This window comes from the organism of the source record quoted next, unplaced genomic scaffold (assembly GCF_019419815.1).
Source record: "Pyrus x bretschneideri cultivar Hongxiangsu unplaced genomic scaffold, Pyrus_bretschneideri_v1 Contig34, whole genome shotgun sequence".
Taxonomy (NCBI): domain Eukaryota; kingdom Viridiplantae; phylum Streptophyta; class Magnoliopsida; order Rosales; family Rosaceae; genus Pyrus; species Pyrus x bretschneideri.
The window spans coordinates 4,629,464-4,646,756 of NW_025999657.1; the positions used below are offsets into that span (position 1 = coordinate 4,629,464).

General features: G+C 35.9%; 2 protein-coding genes across 4 annotated transcripts; both read right to left on the reverse strand.

Annotated features, from left to right (window-relative positions):
• Nucleotides 1-5,579: 5,579 nt before the first annotated feature.
• Nucleotides 5,580-7,695, reverse strand: LOC103932990 (probable WRKY transcription factor 21). Its single transcript, XM_009342642.3, has 3 exons — nucleotides 6,721-7,695; nucleotides 6,447-6,572; nucleotides 5,580-6,131 (listed from the first exon to the last, which is right to left on the reverse strand). The coding sequence occupies exons 1-3, from the start codon at nucleotides 7,398-7,400 to the stop codon at nucleotides 5,981-5,983; spliced, it is 957 nt and encodes a 318-aa protein (XP_009340917.2). The 5' UTR covers nucleotides 7,401-7,695; the 3' UTR covers nucleotides 5,580-5,980.
• Nucleotides 7,696-9,008: 1,313 nt separating this feature from the next.
• LOC103932984 lies at nucleotides 9,009-13,368 on the reverse strand. 3 transcript variants are annotated; one of them, XM_048591597.1, is made up of 6 exons: nucleotides 13,050-13,368; nucleotides 11,929-12,044; nucleotides 11,454-11,600; nucleotides 11,021-11,114; nucleotides 10,595-10,930; nucleotides 9,009-10,488 (listed from the first exon to the last, which is right to left on the reverse strand). In XM_048591597.1, the coding sequence occupies exons 2-6, from the start codon at nucleotides 12,037-12,039 to the stop codon at nucleotides 9,203-9,205; spliced, it is 1,974 nt and encodes a 657-aa protein (XP_048447554.1). In that variant the 5' UTR covers nucleotides 12,040-12,044; nucleotides 13,050-13,368; the 3' UTR covers nucleotides 9,009-9,202. The 3 variants fall into 3 exon arrangements, with proteins under 3 accessions (XP_048447554.1, XP_048447553.1, XP_048447555.1); XM_048591596.1 differs by having other exon boundaries at nucleotides 11,929-12,050; XM_048591598.1 differs by lacking the exon at nucleotides 11,929-12,044.
• Nucleotides 13,369-17,293: the final 3,925 nt, after the last annotated feature.

Below are 17,293 nucleotides of genomic sequence, written 5' to 3' on the forward strand. Positions count from 1 at the left end.
TTAGATATCTCTAAGGTACAATTCACCATGGGATTACATATTCTGCAGACACATTAGTTCAGTTTACTGCATTTTTTAGACTTAGATTGGGTTGTTGATCTTAATACTAAAAGATCAGTGACTGGTTATGTGGTGTTTTTGGGATCCAATCTCTTGGCAATCAAAAAAGCAAAGCTCAATGTCTAGAAGTTCAACTGAAGCTGAATACAAAGCTCTATGACATACTGCATCTGACATTACTTGGGTGAGAAATATTTTGAAAGATTTAGTTGTTGCCTTGTCTAATCCTCTAGTGATTCAAATATGTTGCAATTGCATTAAGTGCAAATCCTGTATTTCATTCAAGAATAAAGCACTTAGACACAAACTACCATTATGTAAGGGAGAGAGTTTAGAAGACAAATTTGGAAGTGGTGTATATTCCAACAGATGAATAAACTGCAGATGTATTGACTAAAGCACTTCACAATCCAGCTTTGGTTAGACACTATTACAATCTTCAACTTGGAAGACCCAGTTGAGATTGAGGGGGGATGTTGAAGATAATAAAACCATATCAGCTAAATGCCACATCAGCGGAAGAGTGCCACCTCAGCTAAAGTTTGTTAGAGAAACTTAAGACTGTTAGTAGTTGTTAGAGTCTGTTAAGATTGTTAGCTATAGCTTAAGACAGAAGAATGCTCGTGAGAGCTATATAAAGCTTGTATCTATGTGTAATTCATTTAGATTAATAGTAATCAAAAGCATTGTGTTTGCAGTCTTTCTTCTCTGCTCTTTCTTTTCTCTCAGTTCATTCATTTTCTGGTTCTTCAAGTTCATCTTTATACAACTGTTATCAACAATAACGTTAGTGGCCCTGAGGATTAGAAATGCAGAGCTCTTATCAAGAATCCAATGAGTGTGCGAAATCCAAATTGCACCTGATATGTGGATCAAATTAATAATAATTGGAATTAGGGTTCCAATATGCTTAAGCCTTGAGCTCCAAAATGAGGTTGTTTCGGCAAAACTTAAAGATTAACATGCACCAAAAAGATCAACGAGAACAGACATGTCATAATGCGACGTAGAAATTTCCGATAAAAACTTTCGACAGACTTTCGACAACCAAGTTGCACATATAAGACGTATCTCTCGCAGGTCTGTCTTTTTCTTCGTAATTCAATGGTTCTGGTGGAAGTCCATCAGTTTCATAGGACTTGTGACCTAGCTATATTATATATCTTATATTATGTATATGTCCTCTTATCTATGATGGCGAGGAGAAAGGAAGCGGATTGGCTAAAAAGAGATAAGTATGGTGACAAATGTACTTCCTTTTTGGCCAAAAAGATTTGAGGGACATACTATTCACTTTTTATGAGGACAAAATTTTCTACCAAAATTATGGAAGATTGAACACAAGGACCCCTTTCACGTCTATTGAAAAATGATTGTTTTTAGAAAGTTGCTAACTTGTACAGTTTTACTAGATGATTGGTCGATTTACTCATACAACAATTTATCATATTCACTAAACAAATTAATATAGGAGTACTTGTAAGTTGTATACACGAGTTACCTAACAAAGGCAATTTTATAACAACAAAGTTGATCCTTAAGCCACTTTTAGCTTGTTAAATGTGTACATGCACAAGTGTTTGCCTGTTTAATACAAAGGAGGAAATTTTCCTTTTAGACATAGATTTTACCAAATTAATCCTCTCGTGGATGATATATATATTATGTTTATGACATATTGTTCAAGTTTATATACATTATTGACCTATCTTTTAATGGTTCATGTTTTAGTAACATTTAGTAAGAGTATTTTCTCCTGGTGAATTTGGTTATCCCAAATTCTATGTGTGTCCAAGTCCAAGAGTTGGATATGATAATCAAATTGTCAGTAACTTCTCGACAATGTTTACACATCTTCCATTTTGCTCTCATTAGAACGCCGTCGAATCGGTAACATTCTAGAGAAGACCTAAATTGAGGACTTGCTTGTCGAATCACATGGAAAATATAAAATCCTCAACTTATGTCGACATCAATCAATCTCTCCAAGTTACTCACTTTTTCCCAAAGTGGAATCATTCCTTGTGATGTGAGTTTCAACTATCTATACATTTATCCAAGACTAAGTAATCATAAATTCTGCTTTTGATGATAATATTCGAGAAGAAAAGGAAGCATGCAGATGCAGTTTCAAAGGGACAAATCAAGCAAAACGATTGACTGCAATAACCTTCAAACTTGTTTTCTACATCAACCATAATTGGATGGATTTTCATGCGGCTTATGCTTATTATTATGATATTGGCCCTCCCACTTCAGCAGATTAAGCATAACTAATGGTTGAGAATGGATAACATAGGATGGTGCCCAACTTTATATAACACCTTCTACTGCTGGCACTCATCAGCCATCACTCATTCATGCATATGCATCAATCTACACCCATCATTCAATAAGCGTTCGAGCTAGCAGACTTTTGATGAAAATAAATAAATAAAACATCATATTTCCTAAAGGACCTTAATGATTCAATCTATGATATATATTTCGAGTAATGTTAGGGAGATTAAATTTTTTTTTAAACCAAATTGACAAACCAAATGATGTGGTTGTAGATGATTGGATTATTAATTAAATATCGATTAACGTACTTATTTATTATTTGTGACACATAATTTGATTTAAAATTTTGATTTTTCTAGCATTTATCCATTTCTAAAAGAATGTACACTATTAAAATAAAACATCAAAATCATACATCCTTCAGAAAGGAGTATCCAATGTCGAGAAAGTGTAATCAAATGCAACTTGTAGGGAAAAAAAACCATAATTAGATATATGAAAAGTCAAAATGAGTAAGGGAAATTTACTTATGTAGAACTTCTTATAAATGTTCAATGAAAAACAATTTTTTTTCCTCTAAAACAGACAATAAAGATGAACTTAATGGACACTAAAGAGACACTAAAATAACTTATAACTTAGGTGGTTAAACATATTCACTCTTTACCTAAGATCTCAAGAATAAGCTGAAGTGATGTGATACATAATGAAACAAAATGAGATAGTTTAACGATACAAGAGGAGAATTTTGATTCCCACATGCTCCGATATCTCTTTTAGAGAAAAATGGGACACTATTATTGACTATGTAGTGTCTTTTAGTGAAAGTTCTAATATACATTGAAGGTTTGTTAAGAGGAGGAACCTGTCCATTTATATTTCCAAATAAGTAGTAAAGGGAACTAAAAGCTTGTGTGTATTGGAATTAGAATTTGTTAAGGCAAATTTGAACCACATCATTGCTAGCTTATTGTGAGACCAAGTCTACCCTTTCTTTTTAACGTAGATAATATCATTTGTTCAAAAAAAAAAAAAAAAAAAAAGAAGGCCAATACACGGTGTTAGGTGTGCTTGAATTAATGATGGTTTGTCTTATGCCTCAGACAGAATGTTATTTACATATCTCGAGCCTGTGAGATCTTCTGGCTAGAAACCACTTCAGACAAATTGGTGGGTCTTTAGGATTTGTTTGCAAAAGATATGTGAGGGAAATTAGCCGTATCAAATTGAGCCGAAGCTTGAGAGCCAGGCACATAATTATAATATAATGTAAAATATTAGTTAAATCTAATTACTTGGTAGGGCATGCTAGGGAATCACCAGTCTCTTTTTTTTTTCTTAGAAACCAGTCTCAGAAAGCTTAAACGCCCATATTGTAGAAGAGCGAGTCAAACATGTAAGTGAAGCCTCACCAAGAGCTTTGTAAATCAATAAAGATGTGGGGAATGAAGATCAAACTCAGGAACACTTGTAAACAAGATGCTGATACTATATCAAACATCTTTTAAGAGGATTCACGGCATGTTAAATCATGTTAAGGTTCTTTGCTATGCATCGGAGTAAACCACGTGCTCCACCGCTTCTACAGTCCTCCTCAGTTCTTTGAGTTTCATTCTTCCACATTGTACTCCAGAAATAAATATAAACACAAATATATAGAAGAAAATAGTTGTACGAAAACTATTTTGATCAAAATTATAAGGGAACTTTCATAAAAGGGCTTGCCCTAAATTTATTTTAACCAAAAACCATGCTATAACTTTGTTAAATGAAAAAAAAAATTAAATTTTAATGAAAAGGACACAATTATAAAAAATAAAATAAAAAAACTTACGCATGGGACCTGTTCACTGTTTATAAAACTAAACACTATTTATAAAACTGAACAATATTATAGTATTTATTGGTCAAATTTCATAAATTGTGCCTAGTTTTTTGTCCACTTTCATAAATAGTGTCTAGTTCTTGGTCATATTTCATAAATAGTGCCTAGTTATTGGGTCAAGTTTCATAAATAGTGTCTCTTTCTTAGTCTGGTTTTATAAATAGTGTCTAGTTATTAGTCCACTTTTATAAATAGTGTCTAGTTATTAGTCCACTTTTATAAATAGTGTCTAGCTCATGGTCAGGTTTTTATAAATATTGTCTAGTTCTTACTCCAGTTTCATAAATAATTTCTACCTATCGGTTTAGTTTTGGAAATAATGCATAATTCTTGTTTTCATTTCATAAATAGTATCAACTTATTGATCCAGTTTCATAAATATTCTCTACTTATTGGTTTAGTTTCATGAATAGTGTCTACTTATTGATCAAATTTTTTAAATAGTGTTGAATTCTTGGTTCAGTTTCATAAGGTTTGAAACTTAGACCATGTTTGGTCCTGTAAAAGCACTCATTGCGTTGAAAACGATAAACCCAGAAGTGACCCTTTAGATCAAAACCTTGCGAAGATTATGTTCTCAGTAATTATATTTAAAAAGCTGTTTTCAATTACCAAATTAAAATTTCCTCACATTTTTTACATACCTACAATAATAAATGTAGCTCTCCATCCAATTTCTTGAGCTTGGGTATCATCTTGGAGAAAATTTTCCTTGTGCCCGTAACACAAAATGGTATACCACGTATTAATATGTAAGTGGAGAAAAATTTTATTTTTTATGTTATTAATTTTTTAACATAAGAATCTCATAACTTATATAAAGACACATGGTGTAACACTTCGTGTTCCGAGCACATTGAAAAAAAATTCGTCATCATGAAGACTACTATTGGAAAACAACACCACAAAAATAAAACTAGGGAATGTAATTTAATTTGAAGTATTTTTCTTATTCTAAGCACACCAAAAAAAAAAAAAAAAAAAAAAAAAAAAAAAAAAAAAAAAAAAAAAAAAAATCTATTAATGTAGTTGACAATGAGAGAAAAAGGTGGAAAGTGGAAAAGGGGGAGGGGGTGACGCGTCCGGCGCAAGTTAGGTTTTTTATGTTTTTATTTTTTTTATTTTTTATTTTTTTGTTCTTATTATTAAATAAAGTTAGTGAATAATTTTTTATTAAAATGTAAAAAATTAAAGTTATTTTCATTAGTTTTACTAAATTATAAAAGCATCCTACTTGTCCTTAGAATTGGTCACGACCAGCCACACATTGTGGTCTTTAAATTTGAGCCCATCTAATTAGACATAAGTTGAGAGCCCACTTGGGTCATTTAGGGTTTGCAATGAGGAAGGGCCATTGCATATCCCGCACTTGCACTACATTGTCATTCAATCTCTCAACAAAGCTAGCCTGCTTGTTTTTGCTTTATTTTCAGCTTGCCATCTCACACATGGGCAATTTTCACTGACCAAATTGTGGCGTCATAAAACTGAGAATCTGGTGCATTATTAACTGGTTTCTTCCCAACCATAAGACCATAAGGGATGTAATTCAAATACAACTTTTCACATGTAAATATGTACAATGATCTAATCTGAGTGAAAACATTATTAAAGACAAATCGGGACGGAGGAGTAGATCACACCTCAAAGTTACACTTTTAACAGTTTCAGGATTTGAGCAGAAGAGAAGCTTACAATGTAAAACCAGGTCAAGCTGTGAAATGTCGGCCTATTTTGATTCATTTGGTGAACTTAAATCGCAACAGAGGGTGCTTGAAATGTAAACCTTGGGTGTTGATGATTGCCTTCGTATGTAACAACCAACATGTTAGGATCCTCCAAGCATCGTTCGACATGCTTTCGTGCAGGACATCCTCGCACACAGCTGCATTTGTAATAACTCCTTTGAAACCAAAAGCACGATTGAACAGACATATCAGCTAAACCCTTGGCAATGGTTAAGCATAACATTCAGATTTTGTACTTAGTTGGTGATAAAACATCGAATCTATGCTTTACTAGCAGGACAATGACAACATATGCACGCATACATGATAGAAGCGTATGCATGATAGAATTAAACAAATATATACACATCAAATAATCTGAATACTGAGATTGGAAACCGGTGCAGCTTAATGCTTAGTGGTTAACTTGTATGCAATTTAGAAGACTTTTCGAAATCTATATGGAAATGAAAATAATAACATAGAAATACCTAGGATATGGAGACCCTTTGATAGGCTTCTGGCCATACTTCCTCCAAGAATAGTCATCAGGAGGTATATCAGCTAGCTTATTGCTTACGGCCGGAACTCGTATTCTTCTCTTTATTCTCAGTTTCCTGTGAGGAGACGAACAAACATAAGAGATTAAAAACCTTTAGCAAGCAACAAGAAAAAAGCAAACAAAAAAAACCAATTAAAAAATTGTGTAACAAACAACAAAAAGCAGCCACGTATAGGATTGTATTTTAATTGGGACTGAAATACCTTCTCTTTGAGCAATGACATCCACCGGTAGAGGCTAAACATCTTGTACTGGCTTCTTCACACTTCTTTTTAGAAGAAAACATAGAGCCGCTATCTTGAGAAGCAAAGAGTTCAGACGAAGAATAGTGAATCATCCGCGTCTGGGTGTTGATGCTACTTCCGTCCATACTAATCAAAGAAGTGCTAGGCTTCTGTGAGAATTGGTTCAAACCCATGATCAAATTATTAGGAAGAACCACACTGGTTTCACAGTGGCCTTGCTGCAATGCCAGGCTCGGTTTTCGCTCTCTAACCATGCTAAAGCCATTACTTCGGAACACATTTGCAGCTGCATGATCACTCTGATGAGTATTACTAAACAACTGTCTAAACCCTGAGCTAGGCTGATGGGATTCCAACAGTTCAACCTGGTTTATGCCACGGGATTCGGGCAGTGGACCCCTTCTGATCCTCTTCTGATTTGATAAGATTGATCCATCAAGGAGAGTAAGCAGTTTGCGGAATTCGTTTACTGCATCTTGAGCAACCAGGCTTACTTCTTGAGCACTTCTCTTATGCTTTTTCTCAGAGATGGAACCAAAGAGGCGATGGGCATGCTTCAAACTGCTTTGAGCAACCTCATGAATTCTGAAATCCAACCCTGGGTTCATTGAAAGACAGACACCTGATTCCCTTTCCATGATTCAATTGCAGATTAATATTCATGCAAATTATGCAATTGCAACCTCAATATTCCGGCACATCAATGTGACTGTGATAAGGGTAAAGGCAATGTGGCAGAAACCACCCAATGTAGTGTGATGCTTTAGTGGATAAAATATTCATCATCCACTTCATCGGATCTTTGGTTATATTTTGAAATAAACAAGAGCTTGCTGCCCAGATAGTCAATGGTGCCTTAAGTTTCACAACCCACTAAGCCACTAACCAACACAATATCTGACATATCTTACATTGATTGTGAGAGAGAGAGAGAGAGAGCGGAGTACAGGGAAGAATGATAAATTGCATGCTTCATCTATTTAAAAATCATAAATCTCAATAAGATGTTGAAAAATGTACATATTAATACTTTATATGACGTCCTCACAGTGATGACGTGTTAATCATAAATGGGGGAATAAGTAGGTTCACACATGAAAGAAAACAATCATTTTTCAAGTATAAGATCAAAACTTAATGTAGCTTAAAGTATCGTCTTTTCAAAATCTAAAATTGACTAACAAAATAAAATGTTGTTTAATCCATTTTCATTATCTGGCGGCTAGAAAAAATTAGGAAAATGATTTTCTCATTTTTTTTCTTCCTTATGTAGTCTGCGCACTCCTATTTATTTATTTCACTTGATTCTTCTTTGATTAATTCAACTCAAAAGCAAAAGTAAACATAAGTATGCAAGGAAACAAAATAAGTGATTGAAAATCAGGAAACAAATTAAGTAATCAAAATTTCACTCCTCAAAAAGTACATGAAGGAAACTGAAGTTCGAACTTATTCTAAAATCTTACGCTACCCTCTCCGCCCCTTGTAACCACAGAGGCTTCAATTCTTTTCACACTCTCTCCCCTCTTTTATCAGTCCTTAATTCCAAACAAAATTAATCAACAAAAAGTATCTGGAGGAAAACTATTGCAAAGTTTGGTTTCAAAATTTGCATATGAATTCAATGTTATTATCTCATAATTTGCATTTGTGAATTGTGGGGCATGTAGCAAAGAAGACGACGAATAAGGATTCGATGACTTGAGTGAAGAGTTTGGTTTTATGTAGCATGAAGCATGCTTGCTCCCAAAGGGTGGCAACTAGTCGCTTTGCCTCCACTCTATCACTTTACTGCATCGTTTATTAATTTCACAGGATTCTGTATTGTCAAAGTTCAGGGATTTTTTTCATATACATATTCGTTGGATTGACTGCACATTCAATCATTCATTACCTTGATGCATCTCCTACACTCGAGCATAGTAAAATTTTCGCTAATTATTGTATCCGTAGAACTCATTTGGTTGGGCTAAAGCTTCGGCCGAGTATGCAACTACGAATTCGACCAACTTGAAAGCTCAAACAAAACAATCGCAAAATCAAAGCGAACAAAAGCTGCACAAACATGTTTCATAAGTCTACATCTAAGTTCTTTTCTTCCAAAATCTGTTCATTACATCATCAATTGTGCGGCCTAATGTGCTCCTGAAGAATCAGAAAATCCTGTCTCTTCATAGGGAAAACAATTGCACTAGAAACCTTCTTTGGCTCTTGTAAGCTCATCAAGCACAAGAAAAAACAATAAATGACAACAAATTCTGAATCATTATTTTTGAATTTCTGCGTGAACACTTATCCTGTTACCAATACTAATAATAAGATCAGTACATGAATCAGAAAGTAAATAAATTATTCTAAAGCCTGAATACGCTTATATGCAGCTAATGGTACAAATAGATATCATACTTCCACAATCTCTGTCATTCCCAACTTACGCTTCTCATAAATTTCTTTTCCTCCGCGGAACATAGCTGAGTCGTGAACGTTTGTTTTTGACAGGAGTACACCAGCTCTGATAATCAGCCACCTTGCCTCTTAGCTTTTTGTACTCTCTTGATCTTAAAACTGTCTCCATAATGTTAATATCTTCACGAATTTCGTGTCTGGAAAGAGATGCCAGACCAGGAAGAATGTCCCTCTGAAAATCTTTCATTCTCCTCCCCCTTCTCAACTTAATGCCAAATTCCTTACTGTCATCGTAATTCACCTCAGAAGGCTTTAATGACACGCAATAGTCATCTTCAGTGCTCTCTATTAGATTTAGTGTGAGTAACTCATAAGAATCAGAAGAACACTGCGGTTGTTCACTCTCCTTCGTTTCCATCTTATTTGCACCTCCTACTTCGTAAGTGCAATCACGACAACATGATGAACTCTCCAATGAGATTCCGACAAGTGCTTCAGCTGCTCTGATCAAAACATCCAGTTCAGCTGAATCCCCTCCCTTGTTGAGGTCTTTGTGTTTTAATTCACTGCTGTCAGAAGATCTTCGGTCCTGCTCACCCATTAAGGTTTCTGAAACTTGAGACTCTACATGTGTTCCTGAAAACTGATCAACAGAAAAGGGATTTGAGTTTCCATATTCAATTTCAGACTGCATAGTCTTTACACTTCTGGAATCATCTTCGCCAATGCAGCATGGTTTACATGAAGCAGAAGATATATTGCCATGTCCATCTGGATCAACTTTTCGACAATGATCAGTATATGAAAATACAGGGTCTTCTACTTTGTTGTTCTCATAATTTACTTGTCTAGCAGAAGTGCACGAACTACTTCGACTGTTTAGGAGCTTCATGATGAACCCATTGTTTCCATTACTGGGGTCATTACTGTGGAAACCAACTGCTTCCTGGAGGTCTATCTTCGATCTAGGCACAGCCTCCAAGCTTACATTGCCCATTCCACTTATGCTCGATCCATCAACTTTGAAGTTTCCAGCATTGTATTTTTGAAACCCTTCAGAAGTTTCAGTTGAGCCATTATTATTTAGTTTTTTCCCAGTTTCATAACAATGAGGGCCCTCCTCTACCTTGCTAACTAATCCGCGTAAATGTGAAGAGCTAGCTGTTGAAAAATGGGCTACTGTATGATCATTTGAGAGACAAGATGAATCATCATTCTGAATTTTGTTAAGGTCCAGTAGCCCTGTTTCATATGAACCGAAATGCTGCCTCCTGGTGGATGAATTGTTAATTGCAATGCCACCAGAACGCTTTTCTAATCCTGAAAAAAGAGACCAACACAAATTCTAAAATGTACACAAGACTGAACCTTCAGAAACAACTCAATGCCACGTAAATAGTTGTGCACGGAATAACTGAACGCATACCTTGATTGAAAGGATTCCACTCGCCGCCATCTAAATGAGGGTTACTCTCAGCAGCATGAAAGAATAGATTTTTCTTCACACTACTCGAGATGATCAGATCAAAGAGGACAGAAACTTCTGAATTGTCTGTGCCCCTGGCGCTTGTTATTGGAGCAGTACTGCTGAAAGAAGGTGACTGTTCCAAGCCCTCATTTGATGTCCTTTCAATCGGTTCTTCTAAATCAATCATGTGTTGCGAGCAGGAATGAGTTTCTAAATCAAACCAAATCCTCTTAGTACCTCCCTCTTTCCTATTGTCCTCTTGAATGCTCAGGGATAGCTTCAGCTCCGCTGGATCTGCGACATTATCACAACAAAGAGATCACCTAAGTTCCAGAGTTACTTTCAAGTGATACCTTGTATGATTATCCTTCGGGAGATTCTTACCAATATAGCTAATGCATTGATCTGTGTGAAGTTTAAGCTCAGGATTCCTCGGCTGAATCTTATCATCTACACCCTTGCACCGTTCTAACAAGTTCTGAAATATAGATTGTGTAAAGCAAACTTCAAAGACAAGCACTAAATCACCACACTAACACCATAAATAACAAGTAATATAAAATGAAACTAGGTTAGTTATCAACCCATCTCTAAAGACTAGATACTTTATTTATCTCTGCCTCAGGATAGATCTTGACCAAATTAGTTGATAAGTTTGTTACAAAGGCACGACCAAATTTCGGTCCACATATTCTGCCTTAGACCTACTGCTATCAGTCTGAAAATACCACATACACTGCAACGAAACAAACAAGGGCCAAGTGGGAGCACAAACTGTGGCTGCTTCCACTCCCCTTTATCATAAAACCACACTTACCATACGTTCGTCTCTTCCATAATTTCTCCGAGGTAAAAGATTCAACTCAGCACCAGCTATGCTATAATTGTATCTACCAAACTCCATCCTGCCAAGGTTCTGCATCAGTGTCTTCTGTATCCTATATAGATGATGGAGTTCATGAACCTGGAGGGAAATCAGTAGCGAAAATTAAATAGAGTGGAATCTATTTGTTTTTGCATTTTTCCCCATTTGCATCTTAAACACGTGTAAGGCAAATTCAGTGCAGCCTACTTTGAGTAAACCCAAAATTTCCAATCCGCCAAAAGTAAGCAGCAAAAGTTTCACATGTGCAATTGATACAAATGTTGTTTTTTTTTCAAGCCTTACATAACATCCATCAACAACAAGGTTTTCCCAATGCAAATTATTTTATACGATAGCCAATCATACACAAACACAAGATCTGTTCCATGACTCAACTTTTATCCTGTGATTTAGAGTATCCTAATACCTGTTTTTTAAACATAATCTCCTGGCTGAGCATAGTCTTCCTCACAACATCGTCTAGAGAACCAGCGTATGCTTGCATTGAATTCAGATCAAGATCTCCCCGCATCAACATTTTTTCTGTTTCTGAAATTACATCAAATCAGATTTTACATCTTTGAACATAACAGTATTTATAACCAATTTCCACAACGTACTTCATGCCTAGTCCGTACAAAACTCTGTTTGACTAATTGCAAGTAATAAGAAGTGGTTTCTACACTGGCAACCAAAACGTTGTTCTTTGCCGTTTGAAGGAAGAGTTTGCAAAATATCTGTTGTATTCTCTCACTTGCTATTTTGCTATGATCTCAACCCCACCGACTTTTTCTAGCGATAATCTATTCTCCACTACCTATCCTTCCCTCTCCTCTCCTCTCCTGTACTCTCCTCTCCTCAATAGTTTGACCAACACTAATTATTGCAATTAAAAATTATGTCACCGTAACCAATCCAAACGCAACTAATTATGATTGCACTAATTATAATTAATGGCTAAATTGCCAGCTGCACAGTGATTGACAAATAAGTTTTAAAATGTAAAACAAAAGGAAGGGTGCATAAACATCCATTGGAGCCGAGTAACCAATTAATGAGACCTCTATCATCCTAATTGCAACTGTCGTAACCTGTCTAATTCTCTTCTACGCTTGTGTGGAATTCGTTCCCCACAAAGACACAAAGTTTACGAAAGTATCACTCTCGATGAGACAATAACCTAAGTTGTGAGACAAGTTAATATGATGTTCTTTTTTTCATTTCTGGTATTTGGGGAAATCTAGGAAATGGTTTTGTGAATAATTACTAACATGGGCCATGGAAGTTGTTTTGCAACCAAACTACTTCAAAGTAAAGGTAGGATTACTATTAATGCATCAAACTGTTAGTTTCCTGTAATTAAAAAGAAAACCCAAAAGGTCATTACTTTTACACAACACATTCATTCAACACCCAACCACTGCAAAATAATTCAAGCAACAGAAATCCCATGTCGCAAATCGTCTATCTATGACAACCGAAATTCCAAAAAATACATCTTCCTGCACAATTTGGAAATGTAGAGAAAAAAAGAGAGAGAGAGAGTACCAAGGTGAAGAAATATCTGCTTCTGCTTCTTCTTCTCCTTCACTAAATTCTCATTTTCTCCAACATATCTAAGGGACTGTAATCCAGAACCAATGCTGCCTGCCAATGATTCAACTTGTGAAGAAGGGGGGGGGAGGAGAGAGAGAGAAGCGCAGGAAGGGCGCGTACGGGATCACGTATCAGTTGTTCCCACAACCCAAATCATCCTCTCCCTTCTCCTCTCTCTCTCTCTCTCTCATTCGTTGGGATTCCTTTCTTCTCTCTCTTGTTTTTCTCTTTTAAGGCTGTCACTTGTCAGACGAGCTTCTGCTGGGAAAGTTTCAACGGCAAAAGTTATTGATTACACTTGTGCATCTTCCTCATTACTTGTTTTACCTTCTTATCCCTCGTACTATCTCCCAGATTACACTTTTCTCCTTGCTTCATAATGGAATTTTCTATTTTATACATTATATTTAGACCATCTCCAACTCTGGCTTAAAACCTAAAAATATTTAACTCAGAAAATTAAGATTTTAGCCCAGAAACAGTTTTTCTGCTCGAACTCTTCTGGCCTAAAATTTTAGCCCGGAATTATTAAAGAATGAACTTATGCTAATGTTTTTCTTAAATTAACTTTTTAAAAAATAAAAAAAAAATTATGTAGACTATCGTAATTTAATTTTATGAATATTTTAATTTAAAAATATTTAAATTCCAATAAATATTGAAAAATCATTAAATCGACACATTTTAATTTTATTGAAGACATCTATTCTACATCAAAGTGTGGAATAATAAGTATAATAATTATTGAAGACATCTAGATTAATAGAAACAATAATTAATACAAACGACAATTAATAAACCACTTAAATTTAATACAATCGAAAATTCATAAATGACATAAACTTAATAATGATATCCATCATCTTGATTTGGTGATTGAGTTCGTGGTGGACTTGGGGTATACTCTTGAGATGAATTATCTTCTTGAAACATACTCCTTATGGCATCCCTTTGCTTACCACGTAAGTAATTCTTTCTCTTTGGAGTGTATTTGTTGAGGTCCTCCATCATCAAATTTATTTCGAACCTTTCTTGCTCCCTATACCCTTCTTCCTTCATTTGCAAATGCATTCGGACTGCTTCTTTTTGGCGAGCACTATAGGTTTCGCTCAATTTTGCAATTCCGGTAGCAATGGGTCCACTCATCGGATCTTGGGACTTCCCTTTTCTCTTTGCTCCCTTTTGCTTATCTCTTCCCAGGGGCCTTGCAAAATAAAAAGTTGGGGTAATTTGTTCGACACCTTCATTCACACCTTCATTGAAATCATTTGGGGGCGGGGCTTCACTATGAAATAATCTTCCCCATTGTTGGTCTGCATCGGTTCCCCACCTCGAACAATTCTTGAGGACTTCCAAGCATGATTCAACTTAAAAACTTGATTTTTTTGGTGTAGTTCTTGTCTTGTAAATTGTCATTGCTTTGTCACCCTATGCATCACATACATAAAAACAATTAGTTGAAAAATACTATTATATACATTGCAAATAAAATATCAACAAAGAAACTCACAATTTCCGAGAAGCTTCTTCCACTATGCATGTCAACCATGGCTCTCTCCAAGCTTCTCTTCCATAAAGTGCATGCTTCGTTGATAATCTTCCACCAACCATAAACACCACCAGCTTCCCTTTGACCGGCATTAGAGTTTTCATGGAACTTATCAACAATTTTACCCCACAAAACCTTTCTATCTTGATTCATGCCGACGGCACCATCTTCGCTAATAGAAATCCATGCGAAACATAAAGCAATATCTTCGTCAAAGGTCCAATTACAACCTCTAACATGCTCTTTTGCCATCTTGAAAAATTTGGAAATGAGAAGAAATGGTAGAAAGAAAAATTGGAAGAATTGTAGGAGAAACGTGAGTTTTGTGTGGATGTTTGAACAAATACGTATTTATAGAGTTTTTGGGTGAATTTTTAGTTAAATAATTTTTTTAAAATTATTTTAGCATTAGATTTAAATTTGGACCGTTAGATCTTTTTTTTACCGTTAGATTTGATTATATTCGATCTAAGTCGTTGGGTTCAATAAATATATAAATATAAAACTAAAAAGGAAAAAAAATGAACGTGGACCGTTGGATTAAAAAAAGTAGCCGTTGGGCTACCGACACCCACTAATAGCCAGGGGACACACCCACATGGGTAGGGTTCGCCTCGACTTCCATCTAGCGTGTTGGGCATGTCAACTATGTGTTTCACTCGCACCCTGTGGGCCCCACTCCAATTTGTGGCCTAAATTTGGGCAGGTACTTTGCCCTGGGATGAATTTTAGGTTTTAGGTTTTGTTTAGGCCATGGGTTGGTTTGGGTTTTGGGGGGGAAAAAGAAGGGAATTATAGGTTTTAGCCCAGGGTTGTAGTGGGTCTTAGGGTGGGAGATTTGAAACCAATTGACGGAGTATAACGTAAGCTTTCTCACATGCAACTAAAAAAGTATTATTAGACTGTAGTAATAAGGGGGTGTTTGATAATGGAAATGATGTATACCTTACATGCCAATTTGTGATAAGTAAGCATGTCATAAGACTATGATTGGGTTTTCTACTATTTTGAATACACTTTGAGGGATTTGAATAGCCAATTGATCAACACAATGTAACCAATTAACCAACCATTCACATCTCGTAAATTTTTTGTGCAATAAAGAATTTTTGACATCATAATTAGGTAATATTTTGTTTGGAGATTTTTTATAATCAATCGATCAAACGTGTGTGAGTGATTTCCTTAACTTTAATTAATAAATCATCCTAAAGGCGAGACAATTTAGCTCACCAAAATATTTTTGGGTAAATTATGGTTGAGCAAGTAAGATTAGAAATTTAGCACCTTCTTAACAAAAAAATTAAAAAAAAAAAAAAGTTACCCCTTTCTTAACAAAAATTAGCCATCGCATATAGGAGTACTAGTAAGTTGAAGTTTAAGCGTAGTGGTAGTATCGTAATTAAGTTGAAGTTTAGTGGCATCAACAACTATTTTTTCACAAAACCAGCAAAATTGTCACTCCACTTGCATCTTGCCACATGCACTGTGATAGCCCGTTCTGAATTATTCGTATTGTAGTTGTGAAATGACAATTTTGCCATTGGTGGTTATTTCTCATTTTGGGTGGTTGTTTTGTTGTTTTGGTTGGTTACACCTGGACCACACACACTCACATACACCCATTCCTATTTCCCCCCGTGTCTCTCTCTCTATCGTGAACTCTCTCTCTCTCCTTCTCACTTGTACGGACGGGACTTAAAACCCTTGCAAACGTGACGGATCGAAGTGGAAAATAGTACCTTTGTGTTCGTGAGGACCATACGAGTTCAACCATACCAAATTTAGGTAAGGAATCCTTCAATTTCACATCGAACCATGAGCGTCCGATTTTGTTACTGTTAATGCACACGTGGAATATTGATTTTCAGGGAATTTGAAGCTTATAGGAAGCTTAGTGAGATCCTTAGGAAGCTCGGGGTGGTTCATTGGGTGAAATTGGACGTCGGGAAAACTAGTTTTGAAGTTGGCCGGGTTTTCTCGAATATCTCCGGTGAGATCCTGTGATCTTTGAGGTTTCAAATAGGTATAACGTTGTTCTACTCATCTCCAGCTTTCCATTGGTGCAAAATTCATAGAAAATGGTGAAGAAACGAGTGAGAAATGAAGGTTTTAAAGACTTTCCAGTTTCCGGGGACTAGCGACTCGCTGGAGAAGAAGACGGAATATTTCGTCAGTTTGGACGAAATATGCTGACGCCGTCAGTCAGTTTTAACGAAATCCGTTAGGATTTAACGGAATATTCTTGACGACGTTAACTGACGCCGTCAGTGTGACTGTCACGTAGCCGCACGTGGGGGCGCGTAGGTCCGTGCACTCACCGACACATAGGGTCGCGGAAAATTATTTTAAAAATATGAGGATGTTCGTGAGGTTGAGTAGATCACGTTGGTGTATCCAAACACCCCATTTGAGCATTGTATGAGAAGTTATTACCTTGTTTTGGTTATGTGCTTTAAATTGACGTTTTTATAGTTGTTTCGCGTATAGGTGTGATCTATCCTGAGGATAAGCGCAGTCACTCAAGACTTGGGGGTTACGACCCTTCCACATACCAGTGAGTGGGCTTTTGGTTTTCCGTACATACCTATATGCTTGTGGTTTTTCCCAAAAAATGAAATTGAATGTTTATATGTTTTAAAATGCC